General features: G+C 48.1%; 1 protein-coding gene across 9 annotated transcripts in view; it reads right to left on the bottom strand.

Moving 5' to 3' along the window:
• The window catches only part of LOC135908840 (monocarboxylate transporter 12-like), a 277,154-nt gene that overhangs the window by 113,789 nt on the left and 137,982 nt on the right, over window positions 1-25,383 (bottom strand). For all 9 annotated transcript variants that reach the window (XM_070533458.1, XM_070533456.1, XM_070533457.1 and 6 more), the window contains 2 exons: window positions 5,544-5,655; window positions 3,955-4,101 (listed from right to left, as the gene is read on the bottom strand). In XM_070533458.1, the coding sequence (XP_070389559.1) occupies window positions 3,955-4,101; window positions 5,544-5,655 (259 nt within the window). The remainder of the gene's footprint in view (window positions 1-3,954; window positions 4,102-5,543; window positions 5,656-25,383) is intronic.

Here is a 25,383-nt window from a genome sequence, read left to right as displayed (position 1 = left end):
GTGCAATAATGAACAGTCTCTTTTAGAGCATCCCAGAGTATCGTGACACTGCCCATCAAGTTATCACAAAAGTACCACAAACGGTTCATTATGGCGCGGTCGTCAGCTTTTGTAAAATCCTTAATAAGCTTTTTTTTTTCTTGTTTCCTGTGCGACTTTGTAACTCCAAACGGAAAGGAGATCTTATGATCTGAGACGCCGTCAACCACATCGACAGTGTATGTAGATATGTCGTTACTAATAAAAACTAGATCAATTGTTGAACAGGCGTTACCTACTTCTCTGGTATATTCTGTAACAGTTTGTTTCGAATCACACATGATCGCAATAACCACTAACTGGTTAGTGTCAGCATCAAAGAATGAATCGGGGTTACGTCAATAAATGCAGGGAATATTAAAGTAACCAGTGAGTATAATCTTCTTATTGGTGAACAACGCCATGTGATCGCATAGTTTGGACTGCCCCTGTGAGCTGGCGCATGGCCGCGCGCGAGGACTCACGCACCGCGGCGATCGTGGCGAGCGAAGGGCGGCGAGGGAGGGGAGCACCGAAATAACAACGCACTATCAGCTGTCGAGGAGGACCTCCCCGCTCCCCCACGCTAAACTCAATAGACCACAGTCATCGATATTCAGAATGCTTCAGACAGGCTCGTTCCCCTCGAGAGGCACACTGAGCCTTTATTCACCAGAGGTAGAGCCGCAATGTCCGGATTGTGGCCAATCGTACTGCTCGCTAGCGCACATGCTCTGGCAATGCCCCGCGTTAAGCGGCACCGTGTTCACCAAAGAAGAAGACTGGGTGGACGCCCTGCGAAGCGACGACCATCAGACCCAGCTCCGGGCTGTCCAGAGGGCTCACGAAAGGGTGGAGGCTCACGGGCTTCCCGTCCCATCGTGGCTGCGGCCCGCGACCCCTGCCGACCACTAAACCAAGAGTGGGTGGGGAGGGGTTCCTCAGAACCCAATAAAGTTATTTTCTCCTCGTTCGAATAATTTCTGAATAATAAACAGCCATTCTCACCATCGATGTTCATATCGTAGCAAATTCACAACGCTAGCAAGTGTCTGTCGGTACGTTGCGGGTTAGGAAGCGTTGTTTATTAAAATAACAAATGGAGCTCTAAACGAGAAGAAAAGGGGTTAACCGAGGGGCCCGATTTTTATTAGTCATATGATAAGAAGCCAACAAACACTGACACCAAGGACAACATAGGGGAAATTACTTGTGCTTAATAACTGAAATAAAGAAACGATAAACTAATGGAAATGAAAGTGGATGAAAAAACAACTTGCCGCAGGTGGGGACCGAACCGATGGTTGTGGGTTCGGTCCCCACTTGCGGCAAGTTGTTTTTTCATCCACTTTCATTTATTTATCGTTTCTTTATTTCATTTATTAAGCACAAGTAATTTCCCCTATGTTGTCCTTGGTGTCAGTGCTTGTTGGCTTCAAATGGAGCTCTAGGAAGATTCGTTGATTCGCATGCTCTGGACTCATCGGCGAGTGAGAATGGGCAGTTCAGCCGGCAAAGTGCGGCTCCCTGAACGAAATTAAATTGTAGGGGTTTTATGTGCCAAAACCACGTTTTGATTTTGAGGCACGCCGTAGTGGGGACTCCGGAAATTTGGACCACCTGGGGTTCTTTAACGTGCACCTAAATCTAAGTACACGGATGTTTTTGCATTTCGCCCCCATCGAAATGCGGCCACCGTGGCCGGGATTCAATCCCGCGACCTCGTGCTTAGCAGCCCAACACCATAGCCACTAAGCAATCACGTGGCTCCCTAGATGACATATATCATCCTCCACTGCGTAAGCTATCGTCTTTTATTTCTACCCTGGCTGCTGGATGCAATTCATTGCACATCTGTAAAGGTTGAACTGTTCGAAAACTATTCGAAAAAAATCGTATTAGAGAACAGTAACTGTTACATTCGAAGAATGAATCTAATAGGGAAAGATTAAATTCTTTAAACGAAGGGTTCCATCAACCGCACACCCCTTCCTTGAGCGAAAATAGGGTATGCTGGTCGCCATGGATGAAACCAGCGACCTATTCTATACATTTGCATTAGCCGCGGTAACATTCCTTATATGTGCCAAAAACGTTATAATATACAAGTAATCTACGAGATTCCGCTCGCGGTTGGTTCTGAGATAAGCAAATATAGTTTCGAATGCCCCTTTGGCTGTGAAGTTTTGTTTCCGTGATCACACCTTCTCGTTACGTTTACAGTACGTGCAAAAAGTGACGCCATGCACTTATTTTACCTCGCTGGAATTTACCGCCAGAACTGATCGGCTATTATTTGGAAATTATCGACACTGTGCATGGAAAATGAAAGCCCAAGAACTTGCTGCAATTACCCAAGTGAGTGATATATCAGCTGAGCTATCTAACACTGAATCTCATGGAACGAGGACCGACGTTAAGCAGCAACTGAAATACCTTTGTCCGTAAAGTTTCGAGACTGATTTATTTTCTTCTCTAGAAATGATTCCCCAAAACAAATGTTCGTGCGTATGTGTAGCGCAATCTTTTCGGGCTAACCTGATCTATTTATGTTAATTGCTGTGACAGCCGCTAGATGGCACTACAAGACGAAAAATACGTTGTCACTAGTCGTCTGCGCATTCTGCTGTAAATGAATGTGGAGAGATGGACGTCCACCTCGAACAGCGGGTAAACATAAGACTCCGTGTGAAGCTTGGCAAGACAGCCACACAGACGTATGAGCTCCTTCGTGACGCTTACGGCAAGGAGACATTATCGCGGGCGCGAGTTTTCGAGTGGCACAAGAGGTTCGTTTTGGGGAGAACATTGGTTGAAGACGACACAATGCAGGGGTGCCCTGCAACCTCGGGGAATAAGAAAACGTGGCTCGGATCAGGGACATCGTACAGCAAGACAGCACCATTACAGTCCGCATGCTATCGGGTGCTCTCGACATTAGTAAGACAACATGCCACCAAATTTTGCGTGAGATCTTGGGGAAACGAAAGCTGAATGCCAGACTTGTTCCGCACTCCCTCACACAGGACCAGAAGGACACGCGGGCATCAGTGAGCTCTGCAGTTTTCAGCTTTCTCTCCGAGGCAGAGAAAGATGCTGCATTCGTCGACAGCATCATTGCTGAAAACGAAACGTGGTGCTTTCAATACGATCCTCAAACAAAGAGGCAGAGCGACGAATGGCGGACCACAAGCTCACAAGGTGCGGGGAGAGAACACCAAAACAAAGACGATGCTGATAGTTTTTTTCGATGCCAGTGGTGTCATACACCACGATTTCGTCCCACGAGCATACGGTGAATCGGGACATCCGCGTGCTCTAACGCATGCGTGATGCACTGCGACGCCGCTGCCCTGACTTATGGACAATGGAGCCTTCACGATAACGCAAGCCCCCACACTGCTCTCAGCGTGACAAACTTTCTCGACAAGCACACCATTACTGTACTTCCCCATCCGTCATACTCACCTGACCTCTTCCCATGCGATTTTTTCCTGTTTCCTCGTGTGAAGAGAGCCCTAAAAGGTCGCTGGATGGGGAGCGTGGAGGCCGTTCAAGACGCCACGACAAAGAAGCTGACAGCCCTGCCAAAAGAAGCGTTTTCCAACTGTTTCCAATGCCTCAAGAGCGTTGGAAACTGTGTATAGACTACAAGGGAGACTATTTCGAAGAGGTGCTGCACTAATGATTTCAATGTTTAACGCATTTTTTTAATGGACTCAGTCTCGGAGAGGCTCGGCCTCTCTGTCCCGACATGGGAGCGGCCCACTGCGCGCTAGGGCGCGTCCTAAAGGACCCTAATAAAGTTTTTCATCCATCAGTCTCAGAATTCTACGGACAAAAGTTTAAGTTTTATTTCGCTGGTGCCAATACGTTCCATTCGAGTGTGATTTAAAAAGCCCCTCGATGCGGTACTTGAGTAATTTCTATGTTTACCCGACAGACAGAGAAGGGCGCTGAGAAGCATGACGGGCCATGATGCCTCACTCCTGTTCACTTGGAAGGTGTCCAGGAAGGCCACAAGCAGAAATCCAGACGAACGCCTCCCAGCCATAGAGCAGAAACATGCCATGGCACAGCAACCTGCGTTAAGGTTGAGCATGTTGAGCAAACTGCGCTCATTTTGCCACAAAATGCTGTTGTTTTAGAGACATACTGAAACACCAAAATAAAACTAGCACCAAGCCGCGGAATATTTGAAGCTTTAGGTATCTTGACACGCGGGTATGCATGCTGCTACTTCAGGGTTCATTATCATAACTATTGTGGGACAAAAGTATAGGTCATGCATCATGCTAATTCACCTTGTGGTGTCATATAGCTCTAAATGAAGAAGGCAGTTGAAGGATAGGTAGCGGCGACTGGACAGATTAACCGTGCGAGAAGTCCACAGGGTTGAAGAAGAAGCCGCAGCCACAGGTGCGCTTGCGCATCCTGCATCGGCGCTGCCCAGACAGCATGTGTAGGCGTAAGTGGCAGCGGCCGCAGCAATGGACACGTCGCCACTGAGCTGCACCGCCGAAGCACAACTTGATGCGAGGACAGCTCTGGTGTGTTGCACAGGTTGTACCTATCGGCATACGAATCGCGTTGAGCCCGAGTGCGGAAGGCGCTGGCGTCTCAGTATCGTTCGGGTTCTCGCGCACGTATGCCAATTGTAATACCTTGTAGCCTAGCGTCATAGATAATACACCTCAAACGCTTGTGAGAAAACAAAAGTCTGTGAATAATGAAATCCTACAGGTCGCCCATTGCATGTAGCATTAGAGGAACGCGGTATGCTGTTAGCTATCACCATTACTCCTCGTTCGCTTTCGAAAGCAAACAGTTGTAATTATCCCCGTTTTTGTATGCTTACCAAATGACATCATGTGTAGCTTAAATTATTTGGTTCTTTGTCGCCGTTATGTTCTTGTGGGCAATCTAGTGTGCTGTGTCTTGCTTTTAAGATTAGTTTCTACTACGTTATCTCAGTTCCTGCAGCTGCGCGTGCCGGCAGTTAGGTTTTTCAGCGCTATAAGAACCACAGTACAATTAAACCTTTTTCAGTTTGTTCATCAAGTTTATCAATCTGTTTGGTGGAAGTAGGTATATGCTTCTTGAAAACTTCTTAAGCTCAACGATAGCAATGGCAGGGCAGTTATTTCGGTCGTGTACTGTATATCCTGGCGCTTAAATATTTTTCAAGATGCAAATCAACCAACTAGTCAGACCATGTTTTGCAGTGCATATACGTGACACATACACATGGACCCAACAACCTGCAGCGCATGACAACGGAAAAAAGAGACACACACCAAGCATGCAGCACTATCCTCCCTTCCGTTCGAACACCGCGAGTTGCTCACCATGCACCAAACAGCTACACGGTCTAATCCAGCGATCACACAAAATTTAACAAGTGTACATAGAAGCAATGGTTCTAAGTTGTTCATAGTCACCGCCGGCACTCTTACAATTACAATTAAAAGAAACACAGCGAAGGTGAAGGCGCGGCTCGCGTCGTGCCAGGCTCGCCCTCTCACCTGCCACGGTCCAGCTGTGGACGCTGTCAGGTCCATGCCGGGGAAGTTGGCCTGGGCACTTCCAGCGGCGCAATAAATGTCCTATGGATTTCGGGGATGGTGGCTTCTCAACCTGCAGCGCAGAATAACCAGGAGAATCACCTTCCCTCGAAACGCCGAAACGTACGAAACTCGAAAATCCGGCAGCTATAAATCCAGGTCAACCGACTACATGTACAGCGCGGAAGAACAGGCGCGCTCAGCCAAGCACGAACGTAAACCAAAAATGCAGTTCAGTTCAGTTCAGTTTTATTCCTAAAGCCCCTCTGCCTTTTCTTTGGGGTGGGGGGTGGGGGTGGGGGTAGGGGGCGGGAGGACATAAGGGGTGTGATTTCATTTAGATTAACAACAAGCAGTAAAAATTGTTTTAGTATTGAAGGTTATCACTAATACGGCCTTGAAAAGCAGGTGATGAAGCGAAAGTGGCGATGTTCCGGGGCAGGTCGTTTCAGCCTTGAAAAAAGAATGAGGCAGTAAAAGTAGTAGTTCGCGATGATGTGGATGACTGGTACGGTGAGATATGCGTGCTGCGTCTGTTATATAAGGCGGCTCCTACATTGCTCCCCGATATCGTGCGTTGAGGACAATAATCTTCCCTCGACAGAACGGCGGCACACAATGGGCGACGTTTCTTTATTTTCGAAACACGCAGCCGGTTGTCGTTCCTCGCTGCCGGACGGGAGCTGTAGCTTTCGCTGCACTGCAGGAAACTATAGCGCAGTGTGATCTCCCTCGCAGCAATTTCGCGCCCGAAAGATGCGGGTTCTGTAATGCTAGGCAGATCTTGCGTGTCGAACGGCTTGCGCGTCGTGCTCTGGAAATCACGCAGTGAAAGATTTATACAAACAATGTCGAGGATAAGTGTTTGAGGGCGAAAGATTGGTCATCTCTTCTTCCACTTCGCATTGTAGGATAAGCTGCTTCCAATAAAAGATTTGTTACACTATCGGTTAATAAAGGGGTGCACGCTTCTGTTTTTTTTTTTTTTTTGCTGCGTAGGCCATTTGAGGCTTAGGGCAATAACCAGTGGACCAAAAGCTCTATAGAATGGGTCCAAGGAAAGGGAAATGCAGTTGAGAACGGCAGAAAATTAGGTGAGGTGACGAAACTCGAAAGCTTTCAGGCGCAACCTGAAATCAGCTAGCACTAGACAGGGGTAATCGGAGACCGTAGGGAGAGGCCTTCGCGCTGCAGTGGACATAACGAAGCGGTTTCGAACCGAGCGTTTACGAGTTCGATTCGGTTACAGGCTTCTGCACATTTTCTGGTTCGGTTCAGGTTCAGCTTCGGAGCAAAATTATATTTCCAAACGGTTCCAACTGGTTCACACGGGTTCATAAAAGTTCGCAGTAAAATCAATTCAGTTTATTACAGTTTTCTTACAGAAACTGAGAGCAGCAAGCCTCGCTCTACAAGACCAGAGCAGCAAGACCGCTTTACAAGCCTCGCCACCCCTACAACCTCCAAGTGAATCTATTCTTTCCGGAAAATAAAAATTTTCAGCATCGCCCGGGAATTTATTGAGGAAAAGAGTGTGATACCTTTACATATGACGTCAACCAGTGTGTCTCTGGCGCTTTAATATTACGTTTTAAATGGAATACATTGTGACCGCCGGCACGCAAGGATATTGTGATTCGTATTCAAAGGAGACAGCGCCCAATTCGCGCTGTTTATTTGCGCTTGTAAGCTGCCTTGCACCTAAGTGCGCCTTGCTCCTTGATGTTGAGGGACCAGTGAGGAATTAATATAGTAAGGACACCCGTCGTGGTTGCTTAGTGGCTATGCTGTTGGGCTGATAAGCACGAGGTCGCGGGATTGAATCCCGGTCACGGTGGCCGCGTTTTGGGGGGGGGGGGGGGGGGCGAGAACACTCGTGTATTCTGATTTTGGTGCACGTTATAGAACCCCAAGTGGCCCAAATTTCCGGAATACCCCACTAGGCATGCCTCATAGTTAGATCATGATTTTGGCACGTAAAACCTCATAATGTAAATTTTAATATTGTGTCCACCTTGACAAACATGAATAAAAAAAAATATGCGGGTCCTATGCACTGTGGTAATCAATGTAAGTGAAGCTTTGTATGTTGTTTTCTTTGACTGACAATAATTAGCGGTGATGTTGGCGGCAAATCTACTTTCTTCAGCGTTCAGTCCAATACGAGAATGTTGATGTCAAAGGTTGCATGCCCCACTGCTGTTTGCATGCGTAGTCCACAGAATGCACAGGGGCCTGCTTGAGGCGTTCCTAATGACGCTTAAGTATTATCGTACCGTGCCAGCGGCCTGCACCACGTGTTGCTGCGTAGCGAAGACGCTCTTGTTCCGCGCGACACTTATTTCGAGCCCAACGACGCTGAGTTCACGCTTTGGAACCATTTTACGTGCTCTCCTTCGGCATACGTGCCGAGCACTCTGTTGAGACGCGCTCTCTTTTATGCGATTGTAGAGGGTCCGGCGGTCCGGTGCGCCGTGAACACTTGCACCACGAGCGGACGTCTGCGGCACCGCGGCTTCCTCGGTTTGTGAGGCCCCTACAATAAAGGCTCAGTTTCACCGCCTCTCGGCTGCTCGCCGGTGGCTCTCAAAGTTCGTTCTCTTCTCTCGGCGCGCGTCGGTCTATAGCGGACGCATTTCGCCCCCCCCCCCCCCCCCTAGTAATCTTTACACTATCACAGCACGCGACTTCCACAGCAGCAACGCCCGGAAAGTCGGTAGAAGAGGCCAATAAATATTCGCTTTAGAAAAATGTACTATTTATTGAGGGAAGTTCTTGTTCCCAGAACTAAAGAGGCTCACTGCCATCCCTTGCGCATCGAAAGTGAGTCGTACTCCTAGCGCGATGGAAGAAGAAGCCGGAGTGTGCGGACGCATTCACTTCGGCTTTTGTTTCTACCGATGTTATCGTGGTGATCTTTCACCACTTGACGAGAATTTACGTGCACAGCGGCTATGTCCCTACGAGTTCGTCCGCTCCTTCCTAACTGGTCGCAAGGCCGTGCTCCCAGCCGGAGACCTCAAGTCGGAAGAAATCGAGCTCACACAGTGTGGAAGGGCGCCGTCCTCTCGCCCACGCTGTTCAGCCTATGTATGGGAACGAAAACAATAATTACAGGTTGCTTCTTGCCAAGGAAACATAGGTATTAACACAGATGTATCAAACCGATAAATAACATGATAAGTGAATTTTAAAATGCCAACTAAATCAGGTAAAGGTGCATGATTTCAAATCGGACAGTAACATGATCCAAAGCGATACACATGAAAATCTTGGTGCCATAGGGCCGTAATTATTCGTAGTTTAGGTACACGACTAGTATTAGTAGAACTGGGAATACGCAATGCGTATGTGTGCGCGTGCATGAGGGTTCGCAGGTGCGCGATTGCAAGTCAGCATTCACCTTAGCAGCGCTTCTGGCCCTGCGGCGTCTGTCTCTGCAGTGGTTGCCGTGCAAATCATGACACGCCGACAGCGATTCAACTTTAAATCGGCAAGAAAGAGTGGATGTCTCACTTTACAGCACCACAGATTCACAACGCCCAGTCATTAGTTTTCTGCCCTCGCAAGTGTAGTTTCGTGGGCTGATTGTTTACAAAGAAAATATAGGAGAATGCACCAAGTTACCCAAGTGACGTCGGGCTTTTCAGTGGTTTAGCACAAATGGAAGAGATCTGTTTGGATGACGACGTCGAGAAACTGGATCATGCTTGATTCTGGCTTTTTGAAATGCTTCTTTGTGCACTTTTTTGTTGCGATAGCAAATATATCAATACATATGGCGTGTTTCTTGTGGACGATGCACGCGGGCGCCCCGACGAAGACGACGAACGCTCTCTGGCTCTCTAGCTGTCAGCTGAACTGGCCAGCGCTGCAGTTACCCCTTGTAAATATACTTTGTAAATAGTCTCCAGTTATTAATTCTTCGTTCGCGTAAGATTTTGGCGGAGGGTGCCGTTTCCCGTCCTCGCCACGGAGCTCCACAGCGGCCGCATCGTCCTGCTTTTCGCCATGGCTACCGCTGACGACACGTCGTCTGCTTCTGCTCCTGCGACCCCGACAGCAACGTACGTTACGGTTACCAATCCCCGCGATCCTGGCACATTCTCTGTCCAAGATAATGTCGACGTTGAGGACTGGCTCAGCCTGTATGAGCGTGTTAGCTGAAGCAACCGCTGGGACCCTACCATTATGATAGCGAATGTCCTCTTCTACTTTGGTGGAACTCCTCGTGTCTGGTTCCCGACACATGGGACGAGATGTCTAGCTGAGATGCTTTCAAGGAGAAGCTCACCGACCTCTTTGAAAATCCCACCGGTCGGCAGCTGGGTGCTAGAAAAGTGCTTGCTACCCGAGTTCAGTCTTCTACTGAATCATATGTCTCGTACATACACGAGGTGCTCGCTCTTTGCCGGAAAGTCGACAAGAAATGGCCGAGGCTGAAGAAGTCGGCCACGTACTCAAAGGGATCGCGGAAGACGCGTTTAACTTGTTGGTGTTCAACAATGTGTCCACCATCGATGTCATTGTCAAGGAATGCCGCCGCTTTGAGCTCGCCAGAAGCCGCCGCGTCATTCCACAGTTCTCCCGGCTCCCTAACACGGCTGCGACGTTGTCTTGCGTCGACCATACCGCTTCACCATCCTTAAAAGGGCACGTCACACGTATTGTTCGCCGCGAGCTCGAGGCTACAAGTCCTGCGCCGTTCCATCCACACCCACTTGACCCCACCATTGACCAACCAGCCCCAGCAATCTCTCTCATTCAGGCAGTTGTGCGGCAAGAATTTGCAAACCTAAGCTTTCCTGCTGCCTGCTCCGTCTCCCGACCTGACGCCCGACTGGTGCCGCTAGCTACGCCTCACAGCAATCTGTATTCCCCTCCCCGATACCCCAACCCCATAGAGTGGAGAACTCCGGAGGACAAACCCATTTGCTTCCGTTGCCTCCGCATTGGCGACGTCGCTCGTCACTGCCGCACCTCCTGGACGTCGCCGTATTCGAGCTCCTTTTCCCCGTCTCCTCGCCCATATGCTGACCTGCGCCGTTAATCGCCTCGCCATATGCCTCCTACCTGTGACGTATCCGTCGATGACAGTCGTCCTGCTCGGTCGCCGTCACCTCAGCGCCGTCGGTCCCCGTCGCCCCAGCCACGCCGCTATTCGTCGCCGACCAATTATGGACCCTCCCGGATGAAGAACTAGTCCATGCAGCCACTGGGGGTGGTGCTGCATTATCTTCGCCATGTCGAAATCTTCCATTGACGCTACCAACGCACCAGAACTTCCTTGATGTTCACGTCGACGGTGTCCCTTCGTCGGCCTGAATAGATGCATGGAACCCAAGTGTTCATAATCAGTCGTCGACTGAGGAAGGTTCTCACGCCTGCTACTACACGAGCGCGTGGCCGATCGCAGCACTGTTGACGTCGCCGGAATGTGTACTTCCCGTATAAGCACCGCCGACCGCCACGTTCTTGTTCTTTTTACAGTACTGACCAATTGTCCCCATGACCTAATCCTCGGATTCGACTTTCTTACGGCGCATTCAGCTTTGATCGACTGTTGTGCCGGTAGACTTTGCCTCGATCTTCCTCTACTCGCGGATTCGGGCCGAACTGCAGAACCACTTTAGCACGACCGCCTTCGTCCGCCTGCCGCCTAAAGCCTTGACTTTCGTCGATTTGCTATCATCTTTCCTGTGCCCGATGGTCATTACGTCGCCACGCATGTTCCTGATGCCCTTTTGATGCGCGATATCACTGTGTCCCACTCCTTCGTCACTGTCGCCAATAACCGGACATGCCTTCCAGTCAATTTTGGCATGACAAAGGAAGATCTGCACCAACGCACATCGGTTGCAACGCTGCGTGCTATTAGGAGATGACATCACGACGTTTTCAGCAGACGTCTGCTCAGATTCTTCACTATGTGCACGAAGATGCTATTTGCCCTGACGCAACATTTCGTCTCATGATTGCTGCGGGCCTATTGCCTGAACAAGCAGCAGCTCTGTATCGCCTTTTGGTTTCCTACCACGACATCTTCGACCTCAACAATCGCCAATCGGGCCAGACTTCAATTGTTAAAGGGAAACTGAAGAGTGTGTCGAATTCAATAAGACGCTCATACACGGATGCGGGAACCGGCAGTCACACGTCCTCAGATACGTGCGCGACTTCAAAGAGCGGCCACTTTGACAGCGAACTACTTGTGTAAACAGGGTCTCAGCATATCACCAAAAAAATGCGCACTAGTAGCATTTACTCGCAAACCGATGACGCCTTATATCATCTCAATCAATGGGCGGACCATTTCCCATGTCCGAACCCACAGATTCCTTGGCGTAATTATTGACCGAGACCTCTGTTGGAGCCCGCACGTGGCCTACATGAAACGGCGCCTGACAGCAACTTCCCAGTTGTTTCAATACTTGGCAGGAAAGACGTGGGGGATGTCAGTAGACGCAATGCTTAAACTCTACAGAGCTCTCTTTCTCTGTTTTCTAAGATATAGTCTACCTGTACTGACCAACACCTGCAAGACAAATATTCGTGTTCTGCAGGCAGCACAAGCTCAAGCACTCAGAGTCTGCCTTGGTTTGCCCAGATGCACTTCAACAGAGGCAACTCTTGCGATTGCTCGGGACCATCCAATGCGAACTCACATTACGGTGGAAGCCCTGAAAACGCACATCAGACATTTTGCACGTGCCACCTATCACCACCTTGCAGCACTACCTTCAGACAGGCACCAATCATCATTCGCTAAAACTATCATCAAATACAACGACAAACTTCCATCGGGCTTCACCGCTGCATCTAAACCATCGATACCCCCTTGGTGTCTTATCAGCCCTACAGTCCATCTCAGTGTACCAGGAATCGGAAAAAAGTCTGAACTGTCGTCGCCTGTGCTGAAACAACTGTCTCTGCTTCTTCTGCACGAGAGGTACGCGGACAGGGAACACATTTATACCGATGGTTCCACAAACATCCAGTGTTCGTCCGGTGCTGTGGTTGTCCCAGCAAAAGCTATTACCATCAGCTTTAGGACTGACCACCCAACAACATCGACATCTGCTGAACTAGCTGCTCTTCGCGCTGCACTTCGTGTCGTCAATCGGGAGCCACCTCGACAATGGTCAATCTTCAGCGATTCAAAGGCAACCCTACAATCTGTACTATCAGCTGTGCATCGCGGGCCATTCGAACAGCTCGTATTCGATATTAGATGCCTACTCCATACATCACAGGAGAAAGGACACCACGTGACGTTTCAGTGGCTGCCAAGTCACTGCGGCGTCAGTGGAAATGAAGACGCCGATAATGCCGCTCGGGCAGCTCTTGAAGACGCACAAGAAGAGGCCATACCGCTTTCACGATCCGACGCAGCTAGCAGACCTCGAGTGCTTGCACATGAGATTACGCTATCTCTATGGTGCACACCAAACAGCCAGACCACCCAGAGCCACCGTCAATACCACCTTCCCTCTTTGATGCATCTCTATATGCCAACTGGACTGCGTCGAAGAGAGGCGACTCTGCTTTATCGCTTATGGCTGGGGGTGGCTTTCACTAAATCTTACTCCTTCCGCATTGGAATGGCCGACAACGATCTCTGTAATGCCTGTCTTTGCGAGGAGACGCTGGAACACGTTCTGTGCGACTGTCCTGAATATAATGTTCAGCGACAGTCCCTGGCATCTGTTCTAGCGCGCCTTGACAGTAGACCATTGTCCCTCGACACGATTTTCACATGCCGCCGACAGAAGATATCGCAGGTGAAGGCGACAAAGGGACTACTTCGGCTTTTGAAAGAGACGGGATTGGACAAGCGGCTGTGAGAGTGACGTCGCGTACCATGCCAGATTGATGGACTCCAACGGACGATGTGTGTGTGCTGTGCTATGTGCTCTCTCTCCCTCTCCCCCATCTTTAATCTCCCCCATCCCTCTCCCATGTGTAGGGTAGCAAACCGGTTAAGCCAAACTGGTTAACCTCCCTACCTTTCCTTCTCCACTTTTTCTTTCCTTCCTTCCTTCATAAACCATGCAGGTAAAATTTTGGGAGGGATTTTTCACTTATGAGCAACGTAATCGTCGGTTAAAAGTGCGCTGTCGCTCCGCCCTCCGTCGAGCGCCGCGTGCTGCGCTGCTGACGCTGACGATGCGAGCGGAGACCGGAAACCGCGGCGTAGTGACGTCAGCACTGGTGTTCCGCTCCTTCGCAGTCTCCGCGACCGTGCTTGACCGTGCTTGTTTCTGCGTACGTGCTGTCATAATCTGCTTCGCTCGACCTTGCATTCCTTTGTTCGTGTGTATGTAGAGTGGTAGTTGACGTGCGCAGCATCAATTGAAGTGGTGCGCCGATCATGCCGGCGTTCTGTGCCACCTATGGTTGCACGAACACCAGCGGCTGCGACGACGTTCCATTACTTCCCGCAAGACAAGAAGCTTTCAGCTAAGTGGGAGGCTGCTGTGAGTTAAAATAATTTCAAGCGCTCAAGAACAACAGTGCTGTGCTCTAACAAATTTCGTGACGACGATTACTGCCAGAGTTTATCAATAATGCGTGAATGAGTGAGAGTACGACTTGCTGCTAGCAGGCTTTCTAAACGCAGCGTGAGAAGGTCGGGGCAACAATCACATAAAGACAGGACGGGTAGGGCGGACGGATGGTAACTGGTCTTGGAAGACCTTATGAATACACGAACTCGTCCAAACCTGGATTTTGATTTACTGCTAGCTCCTTCGTGTTAGCACGCTGAACGGAAGGTGCATGTTTATCTCCCAGCCTTGACGCAGGTTTCGTCGCAAACCGCCGTTAATTTTGTATTCGCACATGTGTTGTGAAATAGCCTACATGCAGCTACCATACCCCAGTGCAAGTGTAAAATTTGCGTGTGTTTGAAAGCCAGCGCACGCCAGGACGCTGCGCTCCCCCTTCTCTCGCGCACAGAGAGAAATCGGCCGTCTCACGTAGCCGACGGAATTCGCCGCCTTTACGGCTCCGGTTACGAGTAGTGTGCGGATGGCGCGCTGATGAAGACCATTACACGTGCTGCAAGAGCCGGAAAACGTTTCCCGCGTGTAAACTGTCTGTGTAGATTGCCGACCACTTTGGGGCAGCGCACAAATGCCGACGAACGCACCCCCGCTTAAGTTCCACGAGGAGGCATGTAGGAACATGACTACAATTGTTTGCCCGGAAACGAACTCACTGAATCGCTGAATGCAGCTTTGCAAAAAAACATACTCACCAAAGAACATTTCTAACACGAGGAGGTGCTAACACTTCGCTTTCGTTTCCGTCGAAACCACTGCTTGATACCAGCACCTTCGAGAAGCGGGCTCCTCGCAATCGGCTCGTACATATAGGGAGCAACGCCGAACCCCTCAGAGAAACGCAAGCTCTCTCAATTTTCCATTACCGTCTCAGCAACATAACAGCGCCAAATCACCTTGCACCATGTTTCTTGTGTAGCGGCAGCGGTCGGTCCGGACGAACACCATTGTTGACATCACGAGGCGCCCGACCAATCACACGCGCAAACGAGGCGCGCGAGCTGCCCCGTGTCTGCTGCTACACTTTTCGGCGCTTTCTTTCGCTCAATTTCGATGCGATATTCGAAATCGGAGGGTTGAAAACCATTACGTACAGCTCTTCACAATTTTTTTCTGGAAAGCCTTTCAGCTTTTCTTTTTAAGCATCACATAAATACTGGTGATACCAGTCCTATTCATCGCCGGCCATATCGAGTTTCTGCTCTGAAGCGTAAGGTTACTCAAGATGAAGTGAACAAGATGTTTGCCAAAGACAGTGTTGAACCTTCGTCGTGCCCTTGGGCGTCGCCCGTGGTGCTTGTTCAAAAGAAAGATGGCACATGGCGTTTCTGCGTAGATTATCGTCATCTAAACAGCATTACCAAGAACGACGTCTACCCATTGCCTCGCATTGACGACGCCGTCGATTGTCTCCACGGTGCCAACTACTTTTCATCAAAAGACCTTCGGTCTGCATATTAGCAAATTTCTGGGGATGAAAAAGGACCAAGCGGAGACCGTGTTCGTCACCCCTGACGGTCTATATCAATTCAAAGTTATGTCGTTCGGTCTATGAAACGCCCCAGCAACGTTCGAACGTATGATGGACTCTTTGCTTCAAGGGCTCAAATGGTCAACATGCCTCTGCTACCTAGACGACGTTCTCGTATTTTTGACTACATTTGGGACACACCTTGAGCGCTTATCAGCTGTTCTTCTAGTCTTCCGCGAGGCTGAGCTCGAACTAAATTCATCGAAGTGTTACTTCGGTCGTCGGCAGATTCCAGTGCTGGGTCACCTCGTCGAGGCTTCCGGTATTCAACCAGACCTGGATAAAATTCATGCTGCGACGTTTTTTCTTGTACCTCAGTCAGTCAAAGTCGTCCGAAGTTTTGTACGACTCTGCTCCTATATCCGACGTTTCGTTAAAAACTTTGCAGCGATTGCCCGACCACTTACTGCTCTTCTGAAGAAGGACGTGCCGTTTATTTCACACGCCTTTAAAGCTGTCTCAAAAGGTACTCGACACGTTTTTGCGTTCTGCTTTCTTCTCAACTTGCACGGACGTTTTTCTTCGATGTGATAAGTTTAGTCTGATGCTGAAAAATACTGAAGATGGAAAAAAAAGAAGTTCAGTCTTTATGTATTTAGCTTTCATGACATTCTTTAAGTGCTAGAAGGACAAAAAAAATACAGCGCATTCTGTCTCTTGATTGGATAATAAATTGCTTTGTCGAGATGCTGTGAAGGATATCGAATGTAGAGGTAATAGCATATCGTCAAATGGGTCCAGCAATCCTTGGTCACATTAGTACGAGCTCCTTTAAAAGGTGTTGACTATTCAAAGATTGTTGGCGTTAGTGTCACTAGATTCAATTAGGCTCGATTTACGCGTTTAATCCTGATAATATTCCGTGCGAGGGAATAATTGTCGATGTCTAGTATATGTCAATGCCTCGTATATTGACCACTGAAGACTTCTCGCCTGCGACAAGGCTCGCTCGAAAAAAAGCTTCTCGAATTTGGTAAAAACCAGCTAATTCCCCCTTATTTAAACTACGTTTTAACAAGCTTTTCATTGATAAACAATGTTTTATGTATGATTCAACAAGTGACAGCGTTAAGCAAGTTAAAAGTAGTGTTGCAGATCACGCAAGCGCACCTGACAATCTGCGTCATCATCCTGCTACATAGCAATGCGCAAAGGGCAACGGCGTATCTTTAACACCACGAGTCTCCGTGCTTGTTGCAGACGCTAGAAGTGTGTTTCGCAAACGCGTGGAATTAGAATCGCTCGTCGATAGCTGTAATGCTGGTATCATTGCACTAACAGAAACGTGGCTACAACCCCATGTGCAAGATTGGGAAATCTTTGACTTGTCTCGATTTCGTACCTTCCGTTACGATCGCACTAGTCGCAAAGGCGGAGGCGTACTACTCGCTATTTCAAAATCCCTGCAAGGTCATCAAGTCCACTTATACTGTAACCTGGAAGTTGTGTGCGCGTGCGTTGATATCGGTTACCGTGAAATTACAATTGTTGTCTGCTACCGCGCTCCATCCTACCCATCCACTTTCACCACTGAGCTTCACGATGTGCTTAACACCCTTACTTTGCGGCATCCTTCGAACCCCATTATGTTATTGGGGGATTTCAACTTCCCCAACATATGCTGGACTACTGAACCTCCGCACTGTTATCCATTTTCTTCGCAAAGTAACGACTTTTTTTATATCTGCTCTGTGTTTTCCCTAACACAATTAGTATTAGAACCAACGAGGATCTCGGAAAGCGCTGCTAACCTCCTTGACTTAATATTATGCTCTCATCCTGACATAGTTACCAATGTTTCATGCTTACCGGGCTTAAGCGATCACCTGGGTCTTTCTTTCAACATATTATCTCCTGTGATAAAACCAATTGCCGAAAAAAAAATAATTTACCACTACGATAGGGCAAACATTGACGATATTAATATTAAACTAGCTAATTTTCTTGATCTTTTCCTAATCAATTTGATGATCGCGCGGTTGATGAGAACTGGACCGTTTTCAAAAAGAAAATACATGAGCTGACCGACAAGTTTATTCCATCAAGCGTAATATCCTGCAATGTTAAGAAACCCTGGTTCAATTCCAAGTTAAGAAGGCTTTCCAACCGAAAAAAACGACTGTATCGAATAGCGAATAAAAGTTCACTGGCATCGAAATGGGACGCTTATAAGGAGGCAAACAGTACTTACACAGAAGCTAATAAACTACCAAAAAGGCATCCCAAGTACACACTATGCCCACAATGCTTGCGAATGACCCTAAAAAGTTTTGGCGTGTTATTAACTCTTCCAAAGATAATTCAATCACGTTGATAGATCCTAATGGTTCACCGGGACCCGAAAATGTATGTCCCCATATCCTTAACTCTGTGTTCTGTAACAACTTTATCGTATGTAGTAACCCTGTGCTTCCAGCTCTCGAGTTACCCGCCCAATTACCCACCTATGGACTTTATTATCATTGAACCTGTTGGGGTCTAAAATGTAATTAAATGTCTCAAGTTGTCGTCAAGTCCTGGTGCTGATTTGGTTAACTCGAAATTCCTGAAAAATACTGTGGCTTATTCATTTGTTCTGCTTTCGAAAATTTTTCAGCAATCCTTAGATACCCATCGGCTACCTGCAGATTGGAAGGTCGGGAAGGTGGTCCCACTTCATAAGTCCGGTAGCAAACATTCGCCACTCAACTACCGCCCCATTTCCCTCACAAGCATTCCTTGCAAGGTTCTTGAACATATTCTGTACTCACATCTAGCTAAGCACTTACACAATAATTCATTTTTTACAAAAGCACAACATGATTTCCGAAAAAACTTGTCATATGAAACCCAACTTCTTTCTTTTACTCACAGCCTTCATATTATTCTCGACAAAGGTTCTTTCGCAGACTGCGTTTTCTTTGATTTCGCCAAGGCCTTCGACAAAGTGTGTCATAAATTACTTCTATTTAAACTTAGTAAACTTAATCTTAATCCTCACCTGTTGGCATGGCTTGAACATTTTCTCTTTAATCGGTCACAGTATGTTGTGTTAAAAAATCCTATGTCCCCATCTAATCCTGTAGACTCTGGTGTGCCCCAAGGATCAGTTATAGGCCCTCTTCTTTTCTTAATTTACATTAACGATTAACGATTACGTTTGTTCTAATAGTTACGTTTTCGCAGATGACTGTGCTATCCTCCGTGAAATCTCGGACAGTTCTGATCACAAGTTCTTACAAGACGATATAAACGCTATCTCTAACTGGTGTGACGTATGGTTAATGCAACTTAACGTAACTAAATGTAAATGTATGCGTGTAACTGGCAGCAATATTCCTCCACCGAACTATTACCTTAATGATACTTCCCTGGAGGTCGTAACCTCCTATAAATACCTAGGCGTCCACATAACCTCGTCACTTTCTTGGTCATTGCACATCGACAACGTAATTAACAATACTAATCGCATGCTAGGTTATCTTCGCCGAAATTTTTCATCTGCTCCTACATCATTAAAATTAATCCTATAGAAAACGCTTATTAGGAGTAAAATGGAGTACGCCTCATCCAACTGGGACCCGCACCTCGAAACCCTTACTCAATCACTGGAACTAATCCAAAACAATGCCGCACGTTTCATTCATAGCAATTACAGCCGTATATCAAGCATAACTGCCATGAAAGCTCTTTGCTGCTGGCTCCTCTCTCAGCCCTGCGTAAGTGCTTTCGTCTTGCTTTATTTCATTAACTATATTTCCACAATTCGTATCTACGCGATAATTTAATATCATCTCCTACCTACATTTCCTCTCACATCGACCATAGCCATAAGGTTGGAATCATTCAGTGCCGCACCAGAACCTGTAACGAATAATTTATTCCTAGGACCTCTCAGGAATGGAACCACCTTCTCGGCGCAGTTGTCGCAATCAAGGACAACTCAAAGTTTCGTTTGGCTGTTTACTGCTGCTTTGTTTATTTACTTGTGTATGTTTTTTTATCCACCCCCTCTGTAATACTTCGGTCTTGAGGGTACAATAAACTAAAAAAAAATAATATAAATAAATTAAATCAGGGAAGCGTCGCGCTGGATGCGATACAGCCTGTTGTAGACATTCAATCAAATTACACTAGAGACATGTCAGTATGCTTTTTTTATTTTCTTTATTTATTTATTTTTCACTGACTGAGCCGCTGCCACTGAGCAACCACAGAGCTGTGGTTGCTCAGTGGCTATGGTGTTGGGCTGCTGAGCACGAGGTCGCGGAATCGAATCCCGGCCTCGGTAGCTGCATTTCGATGAAGGCGAAATGCGAAAACACCCGTGTACTTAGATTTAGGTGCACGTTAAAGAACCCCAGTTGGTCGAAATTTCCGGAGTCTTCCACTACAGCGTGCCTCATAATCAGAAAGTGGTTTTGGCACTTAAAACCCCATAATTTGATTAATTTTACGTTTTATTTTATCGTACGAACGCTACACCATTATTACCTTCAGTGGTCAGGCGCTTTTTGTATCAGTTCCCACAGAAGTACTGCACACTGTGGCACGCTTTCTCTTTTTTAGTGTGCTCCGCAATGCCAACGGTTCATCGTGCGTGCCGTGTTTAGCGACAAAGTGTCGAAATTTCTTCCACGTGGCCATTGAGATCCACCGTCGTCGAAGTCTGAGCGTCCGGCCGGCCACCGCCCGACTCGGCATGTTCCGTGCCTTGGCGTTCCCGCGCATTTCCTGTTGGCACATAGCCTATCCCCTGAAATGGTTTATGCCACAGCTGATGACCGCAGCCATCACCATTATCGTCCAGTAAAGAAAGCGTCCGCCACGATCGCTGCCGCACGTGAGGTCACGCAATGCGCAGCCCATCCCGACAGAGGACTCGGCAGGCCCACCACGGAACGCTGCAGTGCTTCGGTGCGGAAAGATAAAGCAGTCACGAATTATGGCACCGCAAGCAAAATTGAACAAATGTAGCATGTAAAAACTTTCAGAGAATTGATTGATTGATTGATTGATTTATTGATTGATTGATTGGGTTCAATCTCCCAAAGCAAATCTGGGCCCATGAGGGACGACGCAGTCGAGGGCTTCGGATTAATTTTGGCAACCTGTGGTTCTTTAACGTACACCTAAAGGTACGAGCGTTTGTGCATTTCAGCTCACCGAACCGAAATGAGGCCGCCGCGAGCGAGAATCCTATCCGCGACCCCCTGCTCAGCAGCAGAGTGCCATAGCAAACTAGTTCTGCGGAAGCCCGCTAGGTGAAGCAAAGCACATGAAAGGGAACGATTGCCATCCACCTGAATTGTAGCACGAAGCTACGAGGGAAATAGTTCTTTTTCCTGAAGAAACCCGTACGGGCTTTCTTTGTAGCTTCATAATACAATTCAGGTGTGTGGCAATTTTACCCTTTCAAGTGCGCTATATTGCCAATTGCGCAACCGCTGTCGATGAAAAAAAAAAAAGGCGGGGGATTAGAGAGAGAGCGACGCAGTATGGCAAACGCCGATGGAGCTTGTCTTTGTTTAGAAAACAACTGCGGTAAATCGTCTAGCGTAGGTTCCCTGGGTCATTTATGAAGATAACTTAGGCCTGGCGTTGTCGCTCACTTAACCTAGTGAACAAGGCGTTCAGCTTAGATGACAGATAGCATTTTTCTTTTATCTATTACTGAAGTTTCCATAAAGTGGCCTTTCGTTACATTATTTCGAACAGCTTGTACAGCCTGTTAAGAAAACTCGGAGCGCATTGCATCGCGATGCGGCTAGCTCAGGAGTCGGCGGCGGCAGCAGCTCGCGCAGGCGCTCGGGGACCGGAGTCGTCTGCTGCGGCGGCGCGCGCTGGCCGCATTGACGGGAAGTGCGCTAGTGTCAGAGGCAATGCGCGGACTTCATCGTTACTGCGTGAGCTGAGACTCTTTACTAAGCGTTGTGCGACGCCAATTGACACGCCTTGTAGGCAAGTTCATCCCTGAAAGGTACGGGGCAGTCACAGACTCCGTACTGATTCCGTACGTTCTTGACGGCGCCTTCCCCGAAGGCGACTATACATTCCAACACGATGGGTGCCGATCCACACTGCTCGTGTTCTGAAAGAACTGCGCACCATCACTATCCTGGAGTGGCTGCCCCGGACCTCAAGAGAGAGAAGAATATGAGGAAGGCAGGGATGCGAGCCGGTCAAGAGTCTGGTTGACTACCCTACGCTGGGGGAAGGGGAGAGAAGGTACGTGCACGAACAGAGAAAGCCGCTCGAGCAAACCAGGCGTTCTGAGAAAGTGCCATCACTGCCTTCTAAGCCGATCATCGGTGGGGACGGTGCTCTAGTACTGTCCCTTCGAATGTCTGGGGCTCATTGAAAGCATAGCTGGGGCGCCATCCATTCGTTGTCCGAGGATAGGCGTTGGCCCACCATCTTCGGTGAGCGGGACGTGCTGCGAATGTGCACATCGCTGACCGAGTCACTTTGCATATCACGTCCCTCCAGAATGAGCGCTGTCATCGCTGCCGCTGGGGACATGACGAGATAATAAGTTCGGAGCGTGACGCATCCATTTCCCCGCCGACGGGCAGGGTCTGTCTGGTGTAATGCACTATTCTCGAGAAGAATCAATTCCAGCTCATTGTCTAAACCTAAAACATTTCTTTATTCCTATCCGCTTGTTTCACCTTGTTTGACCTCATAGCTATCATTGTTGAGTGCTTTGTTTTCCTCTCGAGTCAAATAAAGACTGAGTACATTGCGCGCACATTTTGGTGTGCCTTTCTTGTCACTGCGTATTACGGTAGCACAGACAGTGAAGAAATAATCGTGCGCACAATCAGTACCTCGGCCTTTCAAGAGAACAAACGAAGCGCGCTCTCAAATAGAGTTTGCGGAACTTCAATATCGGCACTGAAGGCTCAGAGATAGGCGTCGCACAACGTTCAGTAAAGAATATCGGCTCAGTTCCCGCAGTGACGATGAAACCGACGCACTGCCCCTCACACGCTTCCCGGCAGCAGACGACGCAGATTCGGCCCCTCGAGCGTCTGCACCTGCGCGAACTGCTGCTGCCGCCCGACTCCAGCGCACACCGCATCGCCGATGCAATGCGCTTCGAGTTTTCCCCCAAGTGTGAAACAGACTGTACTTAGAAGTCCTTAGTGTGCAAGTAAACCTGTTCGTATGCCTAGAAGCGAAGTTATGCAGAGGAAAGCAGGGCTTCTCTGTGACAGCGTGCGTGACCAACTGCGTCGCATGATTTGCTTGCGCTGCCAGCCACCTGCGTTCCGACATTTCGTCGTTTACTCGATACGAGCCGGATTGTGTAATCCACGTTGCTGGTGTGTCTACAAGTTACACGCTGTTCATTACTCCATTGGTGCATCAAGAAGCTTAAGTCCGTAATGACTCCTAGCAAAGTGTACACGTGGGACTTGACCTTATATTAGTTAAGGAAGTTTTTATTAATGCCTGTCCTCGAACCTAATGGAGGCATCAAAATGTTACCGCATACAAATGTGAGTAAACCCGTGCCTGAATTGAAGGGCTGGTTCAGAAAGACATGGTGCCCTGCCTCTATTGCCCCGCGAGAGTTAGTCCAAAGCGGTCCTTTTGTAACCCGACTGAATTCGCCTACCTCTGTACTTGATTGCGTACGAAGTGGCGCGAAAACAACGTTTCACAAGAACCCGTTCCTTGGATAAGGATGGGCCATCATCGTTACGGGAACTGATCGCAAAGGCACGCCCTTACGCACTCATACAAACTTGCACTCACCCACGCACGTTCAGCCAAGCCCTGGCGCCGGTTTCTGATTATTTCTAGGGGGCATATTTGCTTGCCAAGTTCCTCTATCTCGTCTGGGAGTGACGTAATAACTCACCATGTGGGAAATGCGATGCGCAGAATGAAACGATTTTCCCTGAGCGGACTCACGCGTCGTCTTTTTTTTTTCCTGCTGAGCGCGAAGTCTCGGATTCAAATCCTGGCAGCGGCGACGGTGTTCGCCTGTAGGGCACTCAGTCGCGTGCAGTTAGTTCTGGTTGCGTATTGAACAGAAGCATGCGGCTAAAGGTAATGGGTAAACGGTTTCACTTTTCTTTGTTTGTTTTATGGTGCAAACGAGACCGAGGATATGTTGAGCCAGCCGCAGGACAGGCTATACACCACATTAAGTAATATAATCATTCATAATTGTATCATACTATTATCACATTTGTGACGAAAGTGTAACATCGCCGAGTTCTAATGCAAGTGCCAAGAACTATAGCTTAACAAAAAGGCTTTAACAAATCTGGAGACAACGCAACAAGCGAATAAACGAAATATGATAGGCGTAAAGTCAAGAAACAGGAAGGCAGTGGCGCAGATTTAAGAACCAGGGGGGGTTAACGAACATGCTAGCGGTCGTTGTTGACACTCAGACGGAAAAAAAATATTGGAGTTAAGCTGGCCGTGCAATGCGTATAGTGGAGATAAGCAGAGATCTAATAGTGTTACAGAGTGGGTGCCAAGAGAAGGAAAGCGCCGTCGAGGAAGCGCAGATAGCTACATGGTCTGATCAAATGAGGAGATTTACAGGTATCTATAATGCAGGTTCGGCTGGCGCAAGACAAGGGAAATCGGAGATCGCTAGGAGAGACGCTGTTCCTGCAGTGTACATAAATATGCTGGTTTTAACACCACAATTTTAAGAACGTAGACTTGTGGGACAAGTGCCTATTCACCTGAAATGAAGATCGGATGTAGGGGAGTTGGTCGAAGGTATAACACGTGAAAATATCTTTTCTGTGTGTCAACAGCACAACATGTGGTCCGTTACTTGTAAACGCTTCCTGATATTACTCGCACAAGTGTTGTTTGTTCCTGCAAAATAGTTGTGTGCACGATGGATGTGTTCCCACAGGCAGGCGCCATGGAAGCACGCCCATAAGGGGGTGACATGTTTTCCGTTCACCCAGCAGAGGTTTCGCGCAGGTGAAGTTTACCGAATCTCAAGGCCGCCGCAGCTTCCGCGCCGCGCACCGGCTCTCCCCACGGCTGCCCCCCCCCCTACTTGTAAACTGTTGAGATACGAATGCTGCTTTATGGGGCACTTAGGCACGCATTCGAAACAGTAATTCTATCTAATTCCAACCAATAATTGATACACTCTTACAGTGGCGAGCATAACCTTTTCAGCGATAGAGTTCTGGGAGGGGATCGTAATCTGCAGTGAGTTATCATCGTTATTATCACTGTTAACTCAGTATTGCCCTTATGTAATCTTGTTTAATATTGGTTACTAAATTTACTAAACATTTTTTCGCTAACATTCTCTAAGTATTCTTTTTATGATAACTTTATGGGATATATTGTGCGATAATGTTCCCCCATATTCTTGCACTAATTCTTTGCGTTCGGTAACAGGAGGTTATTTTACAGCCTTGTGCTATGTGGCCTGATTCTGTACACTCACATATCTATGTATCTGCGATTCGCTGATGATATTGCCTTGCTTAGTAACTCAGGGGACCAATAGCAATGCATGCTCACCGACCTGGAGAGGCAAAGCAGAAGAGTGGGTCTAAAAATTAATCTGCAGGAAACTAAAGTTGTGTTTAACCTTCTCGGGAAGAAAACAGCTGTTTACGATAGGTAGCGAGGCACTGGAAGTGGTAAGGGAATACATCTACTTGGGGCAGGTAGTGACGGCGGATCCGGATCATGAGACGGAAATAACCTGAAGAATAAGAATGGG

The sequence above is a fragment of the Dermacentor albipictus genome, chromosome 2 (assembly GCF_038994185.2).
Source record: "Dermacentor albipictus isolate Rhodes 1998 colony chromosome 2, USDA_Dalb.pri_finalv2, whole genome shotgun sequence".
NCBI lineage: Eukaryota > Metazoa > Arthropoda > Arachnida > Ixodida > Ixodidae > Dermacentor > Dermacentor albipictus.
This window is presented reverse-complemented; position numbering and strand designations above follow the sequence as displayed.